The 16,032-nt window shown below is 32.8% G+C and overlaps 1 protein-coding gene across 1 annotated transcript; it reads left to right on the top strand.

The window, feature by feature from the left end:
* Positions 1-10,295: 10,295 nt before the first annotated feature.
* LOC136224029 (annexin D4-like) lies at positions 10,296-16,029 on the top strand. The gene is made up of 6 exons (XM_066012241.1): positions 10,296-10,384; positions 10,510-10,688; positions 12,498-12,716; positions 13,947-14,174; positions 15,308-15,382; positions 15,652-16,029. The coding sequence occupies exons 1-6, from the start codon at positions 10,339-10,341 to the stop codon at positions 15,862-15,864; spliced, it is 960 nt and encodes a 319-aa protein (XP_065868313.1). The 5' UTR covers positions 10,296-10,338; the 3' UTR covers positions 15,865-16,029.
* The last annotated feature ends 3 nt before the right edge of the window (positions 16,030-16,032 follow it).

Raw genomic sequence — 16,032 nt, forward strand, 5'->3', positions numbered from 1 at the left:
CTCCACCACATCACTTGTCTCAGTCTCCTGAAATCGCTTGCTAATTTCCTTAATAAACTCCTCCTAACTGGCCCTTTCATTCACCTGGATCCAGTTCTTGAACCATTTATCCGCCTTGCCTTGGAAGTATAGGCCTGCCAAGTCCTTCCTCTTCTCATGAGCGACTTCAAATAATTGGAAGTATTTTTGGCACTTGCCAACCCAGTTTTCCACATCTGTGCCTTCAAATTGAGGCAAATCGCATCTGGGTAACATTTTGTTAAAATATGGTGGTTTCTGGGAGTTGTCTCCTAGCTGGAAAGAGTGAGGAGTGCTCAGAATACCCTTGTTAATGAAGGATGAGGAGTGATTACCAGCAGATGACCCTTCTGAGGAGGTTTGAACGAGTTTGGCCATTGTAGCCATGGATTTGTTGAGTTCCAGCAGTGCTTGTTGGGTGGTAAGATGATCCTTCCTATTTTGAACAAGTTCCTGACTGAACAAGTCCATGCGTTGCTGCTGAGCATCGAGCCGATCCACCATTTGAATCTGCAAGGTTTGCATCTGCTCTGCAGTAGACTCTCGAATTTCCAGAATCTGGGCATTAATCTCCTTAATTTGCTGATCGAAAATATCCATAGCGTCCTTTTGTGCTTTAATGGCTGCTTTGGTTTTCTTTTTAGCGTTAGTTACCATACAAGTTGTGATGGCCAAGGACCTTGAGCTCTGATACCAATGTCAGAACTTAGGGTTCTGATAATAGAAGAAATAGATTTAGATGAGAAAAGAAAGAGAATTAGGAGGGAGAGAAGAAGATAGAAGGAGGGAATAATTCTTGATTAATTGCATAAACTTTCCCAGTACAAATTGTTCTCTAAATAGAGTACAATGAGGAGAAACGGTTACTAGTACACCTGTGTCATCACACAGTTGGCCCAAAAGGCTAACAAACTCACTAAAGACAAAATAAGATAACAAACAAGCTAGCTGTCACCTACCAATTACACTAATGACTAGAATAACCTTCATTTAAGATAAATAATGCATAAAGCACAAAGAAATAAAAAAACTAACAGAATGACAGGACTTGGATAATTACATATTCAGTCCTTTAACTTTATCCCTTCGCTTGTATGTGACAGTGACTCTACTTTTTTGGCATTCTCAATGTTCTTGTTCCATATCCGTGTCTGATTGGTAGTGATTGTATACCTTGTACAGGTATGATCCAGTAGAACTTGTTCATTCTCTTCTTTGTGTTCGGTTTCACTATTTTACTATCTGATTTTATATTGATACTCCTGCAGAAATAGTAGACAAGCTAACTGCACGGTTATGATCATTGATTCCACCACTAGTGGTTTTGAAGCTGGTATTTCCAAGGATGAACAGACCTGTGAGCATGTTGTCCTTGCATTCACCCTTGGTGTCCAGAAAATGATACCTTGTTGCAACAAGGTAAACCCCTAATGTGTTACTGTTTCTTTATTTTGCTGCTTATATTCTTGTGACTGAGTCCCAATAGATGCATTTTCAATGGCCTTCTAGCATTAATGGAATGTACAGTTCTACGATGGGTGTGTACTTTATAATTTGTTTTATAGTTTAATAGGTGTGTTTATCGGCATTTGATAAAGTCTTCAACTTTTAATTATATAGGCATATATTCTAAATCTTACTTAGATTTATGTAATTTTAAGGTATAAAATTGTTCGTTTAGACAATAGATATAAACAACAAAATTGAGATGAACCATTGGTTAAAACTAATTGACTTTATGTTTGACAGTGACTGAAGGTTTTCGAAAGGTTAGTCAACAATTGGAGTTCAGGCAGCAATCAAAGGGTGCAAAGAGGGGGAAGAAAGCATGAGAGTGAAGAGCTATAGAGGCGGATGCAGATTCATTCCAAGCTAAGATGGGTATATAGTATCACGCGCAGATTGAGATATCCATACCCAACACATGTAGTTGTTTTAATTCATGGATTGAGGTAGACATTATCATGTTGGGATTATTAACTCCCAACTTATTTTTCTTATAATATGTACTTATTTACTGAAAACGTTTGTGACATGGATTGCTTAGCTTCTCTAAATTTATGGCAATCATATCTATTTATAGGTCTTGAGCAGATTAGGTGTAAGTCTAGAGCAGATTAGCTTTAGTCAATTTATGAGTTGTAATCGTGTGAATCATAAGACTCAAATTTGTACATATATCATATACGAGTTCCCTTCAATCCAAATAAATTGACTAATTAAAAAAATTATTATTTTTTTCAATTTTTAATATTATTCACCCACAGAAAATGCTCGGAAATATCCGCCGAAAATATTCACCGGCCAAATTGGGGTCGGTAATAGTTGGTTGGTGTTTGAAATTTACCAGCGGAATCTTCCGACCTAATTTTGGTCGGCATAGATCTCCGACGGAAAGAGATTTGTGGTCGGTATGCGGTACCATCGAGCCTTTTACTAGCGGAATACAATCCACTGCTGATCCGTCGGTAACGTTGATTTCCGACGGAATTTGGCGGATCACCGACGGAATATTCCGCTGGTAAAACGCGATTTTCTTGTAGTGAATCTTCTAAGTCTGCTTATAGGCTGCTAGAGAGCTATAAATGTACCGACCTGGTCCGGAGTGGGTGGTGCTTGGGTAGAAGGCCTGAGCAAGGAGCGACCCAAAGGAATGACAATGGGGGTAGGAATGAATTGAATCCCACATCGGAAATGGAGAAGGAGTGATTGAAGCTTATTAGTAAGGTATGAATCCAATACATGCAGACACGTTTTAAAGCCGTGAGGCCCAAGGTGTTGGATTTGTCCCAAAGTGGACAATATCTACATAGTATTGGGCCAGGATGTTACAATAGAAATAGCTTGAATGTGTCTGTTGGGTGGAAATAGTTTTAGGACCTCCATCTTCCTCCTATGTGATGATGGTTTTTCTGTGAAAGCTCCATACACATTGCCTCCCAACTAGAATTCCATTTAATGGCAGAAATGTGCGGGTTCCTATCAGTTGTGTTTTTTGCATTGACAATGTTGAGCATGACTGACATGTTTTTTCTAACCGCCTCTACGCAATTTCTTATCGGTAAAATGTTGGAATTTTCTATGATTAGGTAGACACTGAAGATGTTAGTTCAGACTTGCTTCAGCTTTGTACTGCTGCTACTGGCAAAGATGTGTATGACTTTGCTTTGGTCCTTTGGATAATTTGGCAACAGAGAAATAATACCCTATGGAATAGCAAAGTTGTTGCAACTGCTTTAACTCTTTTTCACACAACCAGTTTGGTTAATGACTGGAAGGCTCATCAAAGAAGATATGAAGTTGGGGTAGTTATTGGTAGATCGAGAAGGGCTGTCTGGGAGAAGCCTTCAATTGTTGCAGTTAAGTGCAATGTTGACGCTGTCAATTTTGAAGATGTTGGGAAATGTGGCTCTTGCACTAATTTGCGTATCAGTGAATGCAAGTTTCTAGGGTGTTCAGTTGTTGCGTTGAGGGAATTTGTTATGTTCATGTAGCTGAAGCAGTGGCGCTTAAAAGGATAATAGGCTAGATTTTATCGCTCGACGTGCGTGATGTTTTCTTTAAGACTGATGCAAATTCAGTTGTTGATGGTTTCAGTTATTCTCGAGTTGATCTCTCTTAATTCGGCGTTGTTATTCAAGAGTATAAGGACTTGCTCCGTGATAGAAAGGATGTTTCAGTCTCTTTTATTCTTCGGACATCGAATGAGGGTGTTCACTTGGTTGCTAGATAATGTCTTTTCGATGCTGTTGAGTGTTTCACTTATATTATTTCTATTTGGTTAGATTCTTCTTTTGTAAAAATTTGATTGGCTCGTTTTAATAAAAAATTCTTTCTCTAAAAAAATGATATTTTAAACTATCAATTATAAAATTAATTAAATAGTATTATATATTTTGCGCAATGTACGTATATTCGACTATTTACGAAAATAAAAATGGATGACCAATTATTTGGTTGTGTTGTCCTTATAATCATGGTTCTATCAAACTTCTATCTAATTAAGTTGTCGTCTAATTGCTCTTGTTATAGCTCATATTTACTATTTTACTAGTATTATTTGTTACCTATTTTAAAAGAAAAAATAATTAAATATTTATCAACAGCAACAAACAACAAATATTTTTTTTTTAATCTTAATGGAACCCCAGAGCACAACAAAGAACAAGCTAAGTGATACTAGTCATTTTAAGAAGACAAGTACCACAAATATCAGAAAATAAGATATCCAGGATGCTTGCAGGAAGTTGGTGAGACACTTATAAATTTCCCTGAACAAGTACCACAACAAACAACAAATAATAATGGCTTAATACATCACTAGTTCCCTGAACTTGTCCAAAATAATAGATTGGCTTCCTAAATTTTGCAAGTGTCTCACCAACTTCCTAAACTTGCTTATTTCATATCACAAACTCCCTAAACTTGTCCATAAAAGTAGATTAGCTCTCTAAACTTTGCAAGTGTCTCACCAACTCCCAAAACTTGCTTATTCTGTAACAACTAAATACAAAAACCGTAATACTAACTCTCGATCATCACCCATTCAATCTCACAAACCTGCAACACTAGCTCTTATAATATGTTGAAAGGTAGGAGAAACGAAAAAATTATCTCTCGAATAGATGAAGACGTATTTTTAGAATTTAGGTTTAATAAGTTTTTGTATTTAGTTGTTACAGAATAAGCAAATTTAAGGAGTTGGTGAGACACTTACAAAGTTCAGGAAGCTAATCTACTTTTATGGATACATTTAGGGATCTGGTGATACGAAATAAGCAAGTTTAGCGAGCTAGTGAGCCACTTACAAAGTTCAGGGAGCTGGTAATGTATTAGGCCAATAATAATTTAATTATAAATACACCCTAAAACTGTCGGATAAAAAAAATTTGAATTCAAAATCATGTGAAACATTACTTGAATTTTTTTAATCATATAAGATATTTTTCTATATATGAACATTGACTATATAATTAAGACATAATACAAATAATTAATGGTAGAGTTTGTCAAAAGATAAAATATTATGGTACTTTGCTTTGATCTGATAATTGAAAATTATTATTATAATTATTTACTAATTATTAATGTATTATATGCATCACATGCTTGACATATATCCTATAAAAATAATTAAGGATATGGTTCTGTAAAGATCATATAGTTGGGACACAAAATTATTTATTAATTTTGTGATTGAGATAGCCTAATCAATAAAAAAGATCTTATCATTGACAATGCTTAGTTGTGAAATGAATTATTATTTAGATAATTTTGTTAAATTGATTAGATGAATTAATAGACCTATAAAAGAAAGAAGAAAATAATAGAGAAGTACGTAAAAAAAAAGATTAAGTCATTAATATTAATAATTTTGTAGAAAGAGAACATGCAAAATATGATATAAATTAGAAAAATATTGGAGATAAGTTCTACTGGATTTTGGTACATATATTGGAGAAATTTTACATAGTTCAGGAATAATACATCCAACTAATGAAAATAACGCTTGTTATGTATAACGCTTGTTATGTATGCTAATAAACGAGAGATTTTTGGTGTAAAGAAAAAAAAAAATACACATGTGGTATGAATTGATTACAGTTGTGCACTTGCCATAATTTTTCTTATTAAAAAATTAAACCTAAAAGGCTTAATAGGCACCCAACCCTCTAAATTTGTAACTTTTTTTCACCTGGTCCTCTTAACTTAGGGGACAACCTCTCAACCCCTCAAACTCTCCAAAAACATCACATACAGCCCCTTACATCCATATGTTCGGTCAAAATATTGACCCGTGTAGAAAACGCGTTTGAATATATTGACCCATGTAGAAAACCCGTGTAGAAAACATCCTTATGTTCGGTCAAAATATTGACTCACAAATGGGCTTGCTCGCCGAGCAGGGGTCTCAATTGAAAAATTTAATAAAAAAAATGACACGTGGCATTGGTGTGGTAAACAGTCAAGCGCGTTTTCTACACGGATCAATATTTTGACCGAACATAGGAGTGTAAGGGAATGTATGTGATGTTTTTGAAAAGTTGAGGGGGTTGAGAGGTTGTCCCTAAGTTGAGGGGACCAGGTGAAAAAAAGTTACAAGTTTAGAGGGTTGGTGCTTATTAAGCCTCGAAAAACTGAAACTCATAAGATTCATTATGGCGGGTCCACTGTTGTAATAGTCAGTTAAAAACAGCTCTAGATGTCGTAATCGGAACTGATTTAACTAGTCAATTAAAAACATCTCTATTCAGAAAATTATTTTCCAACCATTATCATCAGATTGGAAATAATTTTCCAGAAAAACCTCATTTTAATGTTTAACCAGTTAATCTTCCATTATTTAAATAGATCCTTAATTTTGACACACAATGGGGTTTTCACTGTCGTCTTGATTAATAAAGGTTTAATAGACACCCAACCCCCTAAATTTGTAACGTTTTTTCACCCGGCTCTCTCAACTTAGGGGATAACCTCTCAACCCCTTCAACTTTCCAAAAACATCACATACATCCCCTTACATCCATATTCGGTCAAAATATTGACATGTGTAGAAAACACGCTTGACTGTTGAGCATACCAATGCCACATGTCATTTTTTTTATTAAATTTTTCCAAGTGATTATTGTAAGCGAGGTGTTGTCGTTGTTTATCGTCACAACCTTATCGAGGTGCTGAGGTTAGCAGTAGTGGTCGTCGATGTGAAATCACTTGGAAAAATTTAATAAAAAGGTGACACGTGGCATTGGTGAGGTCAACAGTCAAGCACGTTTTCTACACAGGTCAATATTTTGACCGAACATAGGGGTGTAAGGGGCTGTATGTGATGTTTTTGGAGAGTTGAGGGGGTTGACAGGTTGTCCCCTAAGTTGAGGGGGCTATGTGAAAAAAAGTTACAAGTTTAAGGGGTTGGGTGCCTACTAAGCCAGCCATTAGTACTGAACTCAATGTCTATATAAATTAAAATTTAGAAACTTAATCTGAAAACATAAATTATTAGATGCTCAATCATTAAACTCTATAAATTTAAAGTCTTAATTATGTGTTTAACAAAAAATATCATCGGTTTGAGGATGTTTCCTTAAATTAATTATTCATTTCATACTCACGATAGGTCCATCTATCTCCAAACTCTCCAGTAGGAGAAATAGAAAAGAAAAACCATACAATTACTGGCAAAATATTTTGTCGCTAAATGTATAGTTTTCGTCTGTAATTTTGTTATATTAAACCTACAATAAATTTGGCATATGTGACGGAATTTCTACCATAATAATTAACCAAAAAACTATAATTTACCACTAATGGTAAGCAAGGACGGATACCGAAAATCGTCGGATTTTATATTTTTATGTAAAAATATTTTAAAAATATGGGAAAATTCCTGGGTACGGAAATAGGTTTAAGATTTTTGAGCAATAACAATTTAGTTCCACGTATAAAATAACACCAATATAGATTTAACATTTACAATATAGTATCAATTTAGGCATTGATAACGAAACGTCACATATCATTCATATTACTCGGTTAAGTTCCGTTTTCTCTCCCCATATGTAGTTAACGGTAGTTAACGGAATAATATGAATGACGTGTCACGTTCTATTAATTAGGTTTAACGGTTACAACATAGTACCAATTTATGCATTGATAACGAAACGTGACACACCATTCATATTATTCCGTTCAGTTATGTTTTCTCTCCCCACGTGCAGTTAACAGTACTTAATGGAATAATATGAATGATGTGTCATGTTCCGTTATGGATGCTTGAATTGACACTATTTTGTAAATGTTAAGCCTATATGCATACTATTCCACAAGTTCCACGTCAATAAATCCCAAATCCGTCACTGGTGTTGATAGCAGGGGTAAATTACACCTATGGCTACTGAACTTTTCTTTTTTTAATAGTATGACCACCCAACTTCAATATTTAACATAAAAGCCACTCAATTTTACACTTTTTAACACTAGTGACTATTCAACTTTAACTAACTCTTCGAAAAGACCGTTAGCGAAATATTCAAGAATTAAAGTTGTTTAGAATGAACTTTACCACGAAACCACATTTTTTATTTGCAAAATCACCTTGTTTGGAGCTCTCTCTCAAAATTCACTCTTTCTTCGAATTTTTTATTTTGAGGTTGTCAACAGTCATTTTGAGTAATTGAGTGGCTACAAATGTTAAAAATTATTTAATTAAGTGACTTTTATATTAAATTTTAAAATTCACTGACTATAATATTAAAAAGAGCAAAGTTCAGTGGCAATGGGTGTAATTTACCCGTAATAGCAGTTATTGTAACTTCTTTTTCATTCCTTCGTTATTCTAACTAATAAAACATAATAATTTTATAAATGCAATTTACAATTTTAGATTTAAATAATAATGAATGTTGTATATTTATAAGCATTGAAGTTTTGAAATGGAAGATAATGAAGGACTGACAGGTCATTTTGCTTGCATTCAGTTTCAATTGTCTTTCTATTTTTTAATTTAACATAAAAATACTTGTATTGTTTTCAGTTTTTCATAATATTATAATTAAGTTGTATGATTGGGGGCTTAATAGTAATTTTAGATATAATTAAAATATTATGTTCACATGTTCTATAGCAATTTTATATCAATTTGTTAAAAATAATAATGGGTTTATGTTTTTCAACATATAGTTTTGGGATGAAATGTTTTTAAACTCAATTATGGTTTTTTAAATAATTTATCGTGGATACTTTTTCAATTAAAGTATTTTACGGGTAATAGTACTCGAACTTGTTAGCGATTTGACATCTCTAACTACTAAAAGCAACCTTAACTGGTAGACAAAATTGTTATCGACTATTAATAATAATTAGGGTTTTTTTTGTTTAATAATATCTATTTTTTCGATAATTTTGGAAGAAGTGCAGATCTACCTCTAAAATATGAAACTAAATCATTTTAGCTTAACATTTCTAAATAAGGTTGATTTTAACATACTCAACTGAAAATTTAAACGGATTGGTTTCTGTTATTTGATTCGTTATTTAACCATCACATTAGATATTTTAAACGTTAATTATATCAAAAAAAATTATTTGTTACTAACACAATTACGATACAACTTACCAAAATGCCAATATCTAAGTATGTCAAATAAAAGCTAATTACAATAAACTGTCTAAAATGTTTATTATGTTTTTTTTTTATTGAAAATAGGGGAGAAAGTAAATTTTTTATTATGTTTTTTTTCTTTTAGTGAAAGGCTGACATTCAGGGAGTGCAGATTACAGACATCCCAGCTAGGCTGGTACCCGTGCTCTCAGCAGCACCCGATCCCAAAACCAATTTATTAAAAAGAATAAAGAATACAGTAACAAACCAGTTCAAGAAAACCAATTTAGGCAAATATGTAGACTTGGCAACCTCCTAAATTACATAGAAAGACAGAGATATAAATTTTTTTATTATGTTATTAAAACAATTTATGAACAAATGTATTTGTAATATTCGATATGATCAAATGTTTATAAAATCAGTTTGTTCAAATATTCTGTTAGATATTAGTAAAATTGATCTTATTTCGTACATTAGCGATAGATTTATACTTTCTAAATATCTAGGTCTGGGTTTTTTTTCGAGCTTTTAGCCGGAAGATAAACTGTTTATTTGCTTTGTCTTGCATTATCTTTATTGAATAACATTTTTTTTATTGATTTACTATTGTAGAATTGATGATTTTTTTTTTATTTTTTTTTCTCATTTCATCGATGGTTGTGTGTATATGTGGCTGTCGTCTGTCTCCCTGTATGAATATTATCGTGTTTTATTTTATGGAAAATCATAAAACTTTTGTCTATCATCAGCTTATTAAAAGATCATTAAGTCATTTCTAGGTAAAAAAAAAACTATGAAATCATTCTAGATAGAGTGTGTTTCTTACCGTTGTGCCCAAAACAACTTTAATCACTGTGTATTATTACTCTATCACGATCTATAATATTAAAAATATAGATTCAAACTTTTCCGATTTACTTCTAGATTGTAATTATTTAATTACTTACCTGATAAATCTAATATTTTTTTTTATAGAAATGAAATAAATTTACACCTTATTTATTTATTTTTAATTCATCCTTATTATTCACATTCATGTTTCATAAACAGTTGTAAGTTGTAACCAAAAAATGTTTCCTTAACCGTCAAAATTTCCTAAACTACCCTTACAATTTCAATGACAGAAATACCCTCCTCAACATACTATATAAAGATGGAATTACATCTCTCTCATTCCACCATTAGAAAAACTCCAAAACCCAGAAGAATAATAACAACAAATGGCTCAATTCGAAGAAGTCGAAGCTCTCACCAGAGCTTTTTCAGGTCAACATTCTCCTCCTCATTTCCTTTTTCCGGCGATAACTTTTCCGGTCAATTTTTTCTGTGAATTAGCGATTCAGTTAATTAATTAATTAATCACCCAATTTTATCTGAAATCGTGATTGCAGAAGGACTTGGAGTTGATGAGAAGCTGTTAATTTCAACATTGGGGAAATCTCATGCTGAACATAGAACATCTTTCAGAAAACGGAGCCCTAGTTTCTTCATTGAAGATGAAGAAAGGTCTTTTGAACGGTGGGATGATCGGCGAGTCCATCTTCTCCGGAATGAGTTTGTCAGATTTGAGGTGTGTTTTATGTTAATTTCTTGGCTTAATACATGTTTAGTCCTTGTACTTCTCTAAAACAAGTCAACTGATCCTTTTACTTTGAAGAAATTCTATTTACCTCCCTGAATTTACTTATTAAAGTGATTTACTAAACCCCTAAACTTATTTAAATGTACATGTTTTAAGTTTTTCAAAATCTCTCCTTACTGCATTTTAGGTGTTAATTGTTCAGTTAAAAAAGATATAGGAAGTCGATAGAATATTTTTAAAGTTCTTCAGGGTTCAGTTGAAATTTTGGAATAAGTTCAGGGGCGGAGAATGTATTAAGCCTGATTTCTTTCTTTTTATTTACACTTAATTTTGATTTTTAAAAATTTCAACTAAACTAAACTCATTCTTGCTGAAATTCAGTCATTTTTGTTGGGAAATGGTTGCTATATGGGTAAATTACACTTATGGCCCTTAGAATTCACATTTATCTTTGTGGACCCTGAACTTCAAAATTGAACATTACGATCCCTGAACTTTGCATTTGCTAACATAATGACTCTTTTTGCAATTTACCAAGTAAAAATGATTATTGCCGATCTCAAAATTAAAATTTTAAAAATTAAAGTTGTTTAGAATAACATTCTTATGAAACGATCATTTTAGATTTTCCTCTAAACAACTATTTTTTTTCTCGTAACTGAACAATGTCTAAATGATCTCAAATAAAAAAATTTGGAGAATTAAAGATGTTTAGAATATCATTTCCATTAAATTTAAAATGGAGGGTTACATGTTATTACGGTGGCTATGTTGATCAGTGGTGAAGCGATACATTATGTTAGTAAAATCAAAATTTATGAGCTATAATTTTTAATTTTAAAGTTGATGAGTCATAATGAAAATAAGTATAAAATTTAAGGGTCATGAATGTAAATTATCTGTTTTTTTTTAATATAAATGGACTTTATATCACCATAAAATTAAGGGAAAAGTTAAAAAAAATGTGTTTTCTTTTATTTTAGTAAACTAATGTGGTATTTTTTTTAAAAAGGGTTACACATTCAAAAACGATCTTTTTTTATGTGATATATTGACTTGATAATGTTGCATGTTAACTTCAATGATGTGGTACAATGAAGAAATAACATTTTTTGACGTGACATGTTGGCTTGATAATGTGTCATGTCGATTTAATGACGTGGGAAAAAGTTTTTTTTTTTTTTTGCTAACGGTGTAAAGCATATATAATTTTAAAAAAATTAATCACAAAAACAAAAGATTTTTCTTTGCATATTTTCTAAATTTAAATGACAAACCAATGAAATTTTATAAAATTAACAATGATGACCTTGACAACATTCCCGACGCTCGAACTATAACATCACTAATATTATAACTCCTAAACTTTATTTCGTAACATAAAAATTCCGAATTTTACATTATTTTAAGGGGAATTTACATAGGAATTCAAATTTTATAAATTATTTACAAGTTTGTAAAAAAATATTATGAATTATGTTAAATAGGTAGTTAACGAATTTATATGCCCATTTCACTAACTAACCCACTTAGAAATTTGACATTTCCAAGAAAGATTTCTATTTTTGATATATCACTAATTAAAATATGAAGATTGATTAAACAATAAATATCATTATATTTATGAATTTTGTCTAAAGAACCCTTATTTTAACACTAAAGACCAAATCAACAAAAACCCGTACAAAAAATTAACCCTGTCAAAAATTAACCGATGATCTAGATAAATTTAACTACATTATTAACTTGTTTTTATCCATAATATTAACCAGTAACTTCCTTGGTATGATTGTTTAGAATTCTATGGTGCTATGGACTATGCATCCATGGGAAAGAGATGCTCGTTTGCTAAATGAGGCGTTGAAGGAAGGTCCAAATTCTTATGGTGTGATTGTTGAGGTTTCATGCACCAGATCATCTGAAGGTCTTCTAGGAGCTAGGAAAGCTTATCATTCTCTATTTGATCATTCCATTGAAGAAGATGTCGCCACCTGCGTTACCGGCAGCGAACGGAAGGTAACATATTTTCTGTACGGGTTACTATATGATTAGGGTTGTAATTGAGACGAGTTGACTTGCTTATGCTTGGCTCAGTAGATAATGGATGAGTTCGAACTTGAGTTGAACATCGTGTTCGAGCTTGGTTCATTAACAAAATTATCTGATTTTGAGTTGCTTATGAGCAGCTTGTTTATTTGTTTACGAGTATCTTGTTAATTGTGTTCATGAGCTTTGCTTGCGAACAAGTTACGAGCTTTGTTCACATAAAAAATAGTTTTATATTTCTCCCTTTATAGAAGTACTATTATTTTAAAAAAACAATGGAACCGAGTTTGCTCACGAGGCTGTTCATGAACATTACACTCGAGTTTGTTCACGAACCTATAACGGAGCTTACCCGCGAGATTTCAAACCAAGTTTCATGGTGCTCAAGATCCGCTCGTTTATAAATCGAGCCTCAAAATTGTGCTCAAACTCGGCTCGTTTATAAATCGAGTTGAATATGGTCGAGTTTATATCGAGCCGAATACTATGCCACTCAAGAGTGGTTTGGCTCATTTATAGTGCTACATATGATAATCGTATTATGTTATGTATATGTTTCAAATGATTATAAATTGATATAGATACAAGAAAGATGATAATCTTGTTAATCTTGTCTTTTTAGTCGGGTTGCTCACGAGCTTGTTCACGAGTTTATAATCGAGCATGCTCGCAAGCTTTCGAGCCAAGTTTCACCATGCTCAAGCTCGACTCCTTTACGGATCAAGCTTCAAAATCATGCTCAAGCTCAGCTCGTTTATAAATCGAGTCGAACACATTCGAGCTTTTATCGAGCCGAACTTGCAAGCCGCTCATGAGCAGCTCGACTCATTTACAGCCCTACATATGATTTATAATCATATATTCCATATGATTATAAATTGATATAGATACGAAAAAGCTGATAATCTTGTTAATGATGTCATGTCCGTCGAGCTTTTTCTGTAAATTATGTTATCGTGTTAGAAATTGTAACCCATATAATAATTTGTGAATCGTGCTCAACCCCGGCTCATTTATAAGTCCAACCCAGCTCTACGTATATATATGTTTAATGTAATTACCTATTGATATAGATTCAAGAAAGATGATAATCTTATTAATCGTGTCATGTCAGTCGGGTTTTCTCTCTAAATTATGTTTTCGTGTCAGAAATTGTCTCACAGGGGTCTAATTTATTTCTTTTTTGAATGTTGTGAACAGCTCTTGGTTGCTCTTGTAAGTGCATATAGGTATGAGGGGCCAAAAGTGAAGGAAGACATTGCAAAATCTGAAGCTAAAATACTTGCTAATGCTATTAAAAATGGTGATAAGAAAAACCCAATTGAGGATGATGAGGTTGTAAGAATTCTAACAACAAGAAGCAAATCCCTTATTAAGTCAATCTGCAATAATTACTATAAGGATGTTTCTGGCAAAAACATCAATGAGGTAATATTTCTTCTCATCAATATGTTATAGCTTTTAATGTTGGGTGCTATCAGAATCTAGTTAAAAGGACGAGATTTCTCCGTCACACTTGTTTACTGTGCGAAAACCCAATAATCTCATTTAGAGGTGGCAATTTCGTGTTTCGTGTCAAAATCGTGTTGTCTCATATATATGTTCGATATGGTTTTATATGTTATAAATGCTAGAAAAATGATTATTGTGTCAATCGTATCGTGTTAATCGGGTATTGACCGATGTTAGGGTGTTGATTGCACCGATGTTCAGTGAAGTTTGAAGTTGCTTTCAAAAAAGTTACTGAATTTCATTTTGTTTTAAGAAAGTTATTGAATTTTCTTTTTTTAATTCTATAAAATCATTCAGGCAATTTCAAACCGAAAAAATCACCTGAATCACGTTCAAAATGATTGACTCTTACATATGATATGTCAGTGAGATGACAGCAAAAAAATAAAAATTATATTTACTAGTTACTTAATTCAATTGTTTGAAACTATCATGCGTCAGCAAAATAAATATATTTTTATTTACTTAATTCAATTCAACTGTTATGATATATATAGCAAAGTTCTTTCCAACTTGGTTGTCACGTTAATATACCAGTAATGTTTTCTGTATGAATTGGTTGGAATAACTTTTTTGAAATAAAATCAAAGTTAAATTCAGTGACCTTTTAGAAACCGATCCCAAACTTCAGTAACCATTGGTGCAATTTACCCCACAAACATCAATAATCGGGTGGACATGTTGTAACCATGGACCCTGATACCAGTGTTGGATGCTATTGCGCCGTTTCACCCTATGCATTAGCTCAAAACGACGAATTTTTTCCCTCACACTTATCAACCGAACACTTGTCTTTTGCACAAATATGTGCGAAAACGTAACAACCTTGGGCTAAGGTCCGGACAACAGCAATCTCCTGGTATGGTAGATATGCTATAACCATGGGCTCTGATACCAGTATTGGGTGCTAGGCCTTCTCACCGCAAAAGCTAGCTCAAAAAATGAGATTTTTACTTCACATTTATTAACCGAAATCTAGCTCAACATTTACACACGTAGAAATATATCTTGTTTCGGATTTGAATTTACGGTCTAAATTTTTTCTTCAGGATCTTGAAGCTACTGACTTGATCTTAAAGGAGATAATTCAATGCTTGACTACACCACAGACATATTTCATCAAGGTACTAATTTCAACTCTCTTAAAACAGGGAAATTATTAGGAACACCCGGTTTTTTATGTCAAATGGAAGACCTCCCAGACATATTTTTCCATGTGTAATGTGGACCCACACATATTATAAGAAGGGGCGTAATATACGTGTCCAAATGTAAATTGGGGGTCCTCCAAGTGACGTGGAAGACGGGTGCTTAATATAGAAACTCCTTAAAACAACACTCAAAACTTCTGAAATGAGCTTGTTTTTATATATTTGCATAAACCCTTTATCAGGTACTGGATGAGGCGATGAAACCTGATGCAGATAGCAGCGCTAAAAACGCTCTAACACGAGTGATTATAACACAAGCAGACGCGGATTTGAAAGCGCTTACAGAACAATACCAGAGCGTATATGGAGTTTCTTTATCTGAGAAAATTGAATCCATTGCAAAAGGAAACTACAAGGATTTCTTGCTGGCTCTGTTAACAGGAGAGAAGAACTAATTCTAAAAGATATTGAAATTTGGGGGATTTTTTTTTAATTGAATGAGTGTAAAATTTGGGTGGAATGCATTGTTTTTTTTTTTTTTTCCTTTTTGTAATTTGTTTGACATGTGGTTTTGAATTTGTATGAGTAGAAATACTTGAATAAATTGAATTTGGATTTAAGGT

This window comes from Euphorbia lathyris, chromosome 3 (assembly GCF_963576675.1).
Source record: "Euphorbia lathyris chromosome 3, ddEupLath1.1, whole genome shotgun sequence".
In the NCBI taxonomy this organism is placed as follows: Eukaryota; Viridiplantae; Streptophyta; class Magnoliopsida; order Malpighiales; family Euphorbiaceae; genus Euphorbia; species Euphorbia lathyris.

Coding starts and splice junctions, on each gene's coding strand:
- LOC136224029 (XM_066012241.1), top strand. CDS start 10,339: ATGGCTCAATTCGAAGAAGTCGAAGCTCTCACCAGAGCTTTTTCAG. Junction 10,385..10,509: donor TCTCACCAGAGCTTTTTCAG/GTCAACATTCTC, acceptor TCGTGATTGCAG/AAGGACTTGGAGTTGATGAG. Junction 15,383..15,651: donor CACAGACATATTTCATCAAG/GTACTAATTTCA, acceptor ACCCTTTATCAG/GTACTGGATGAGGCGATGAA.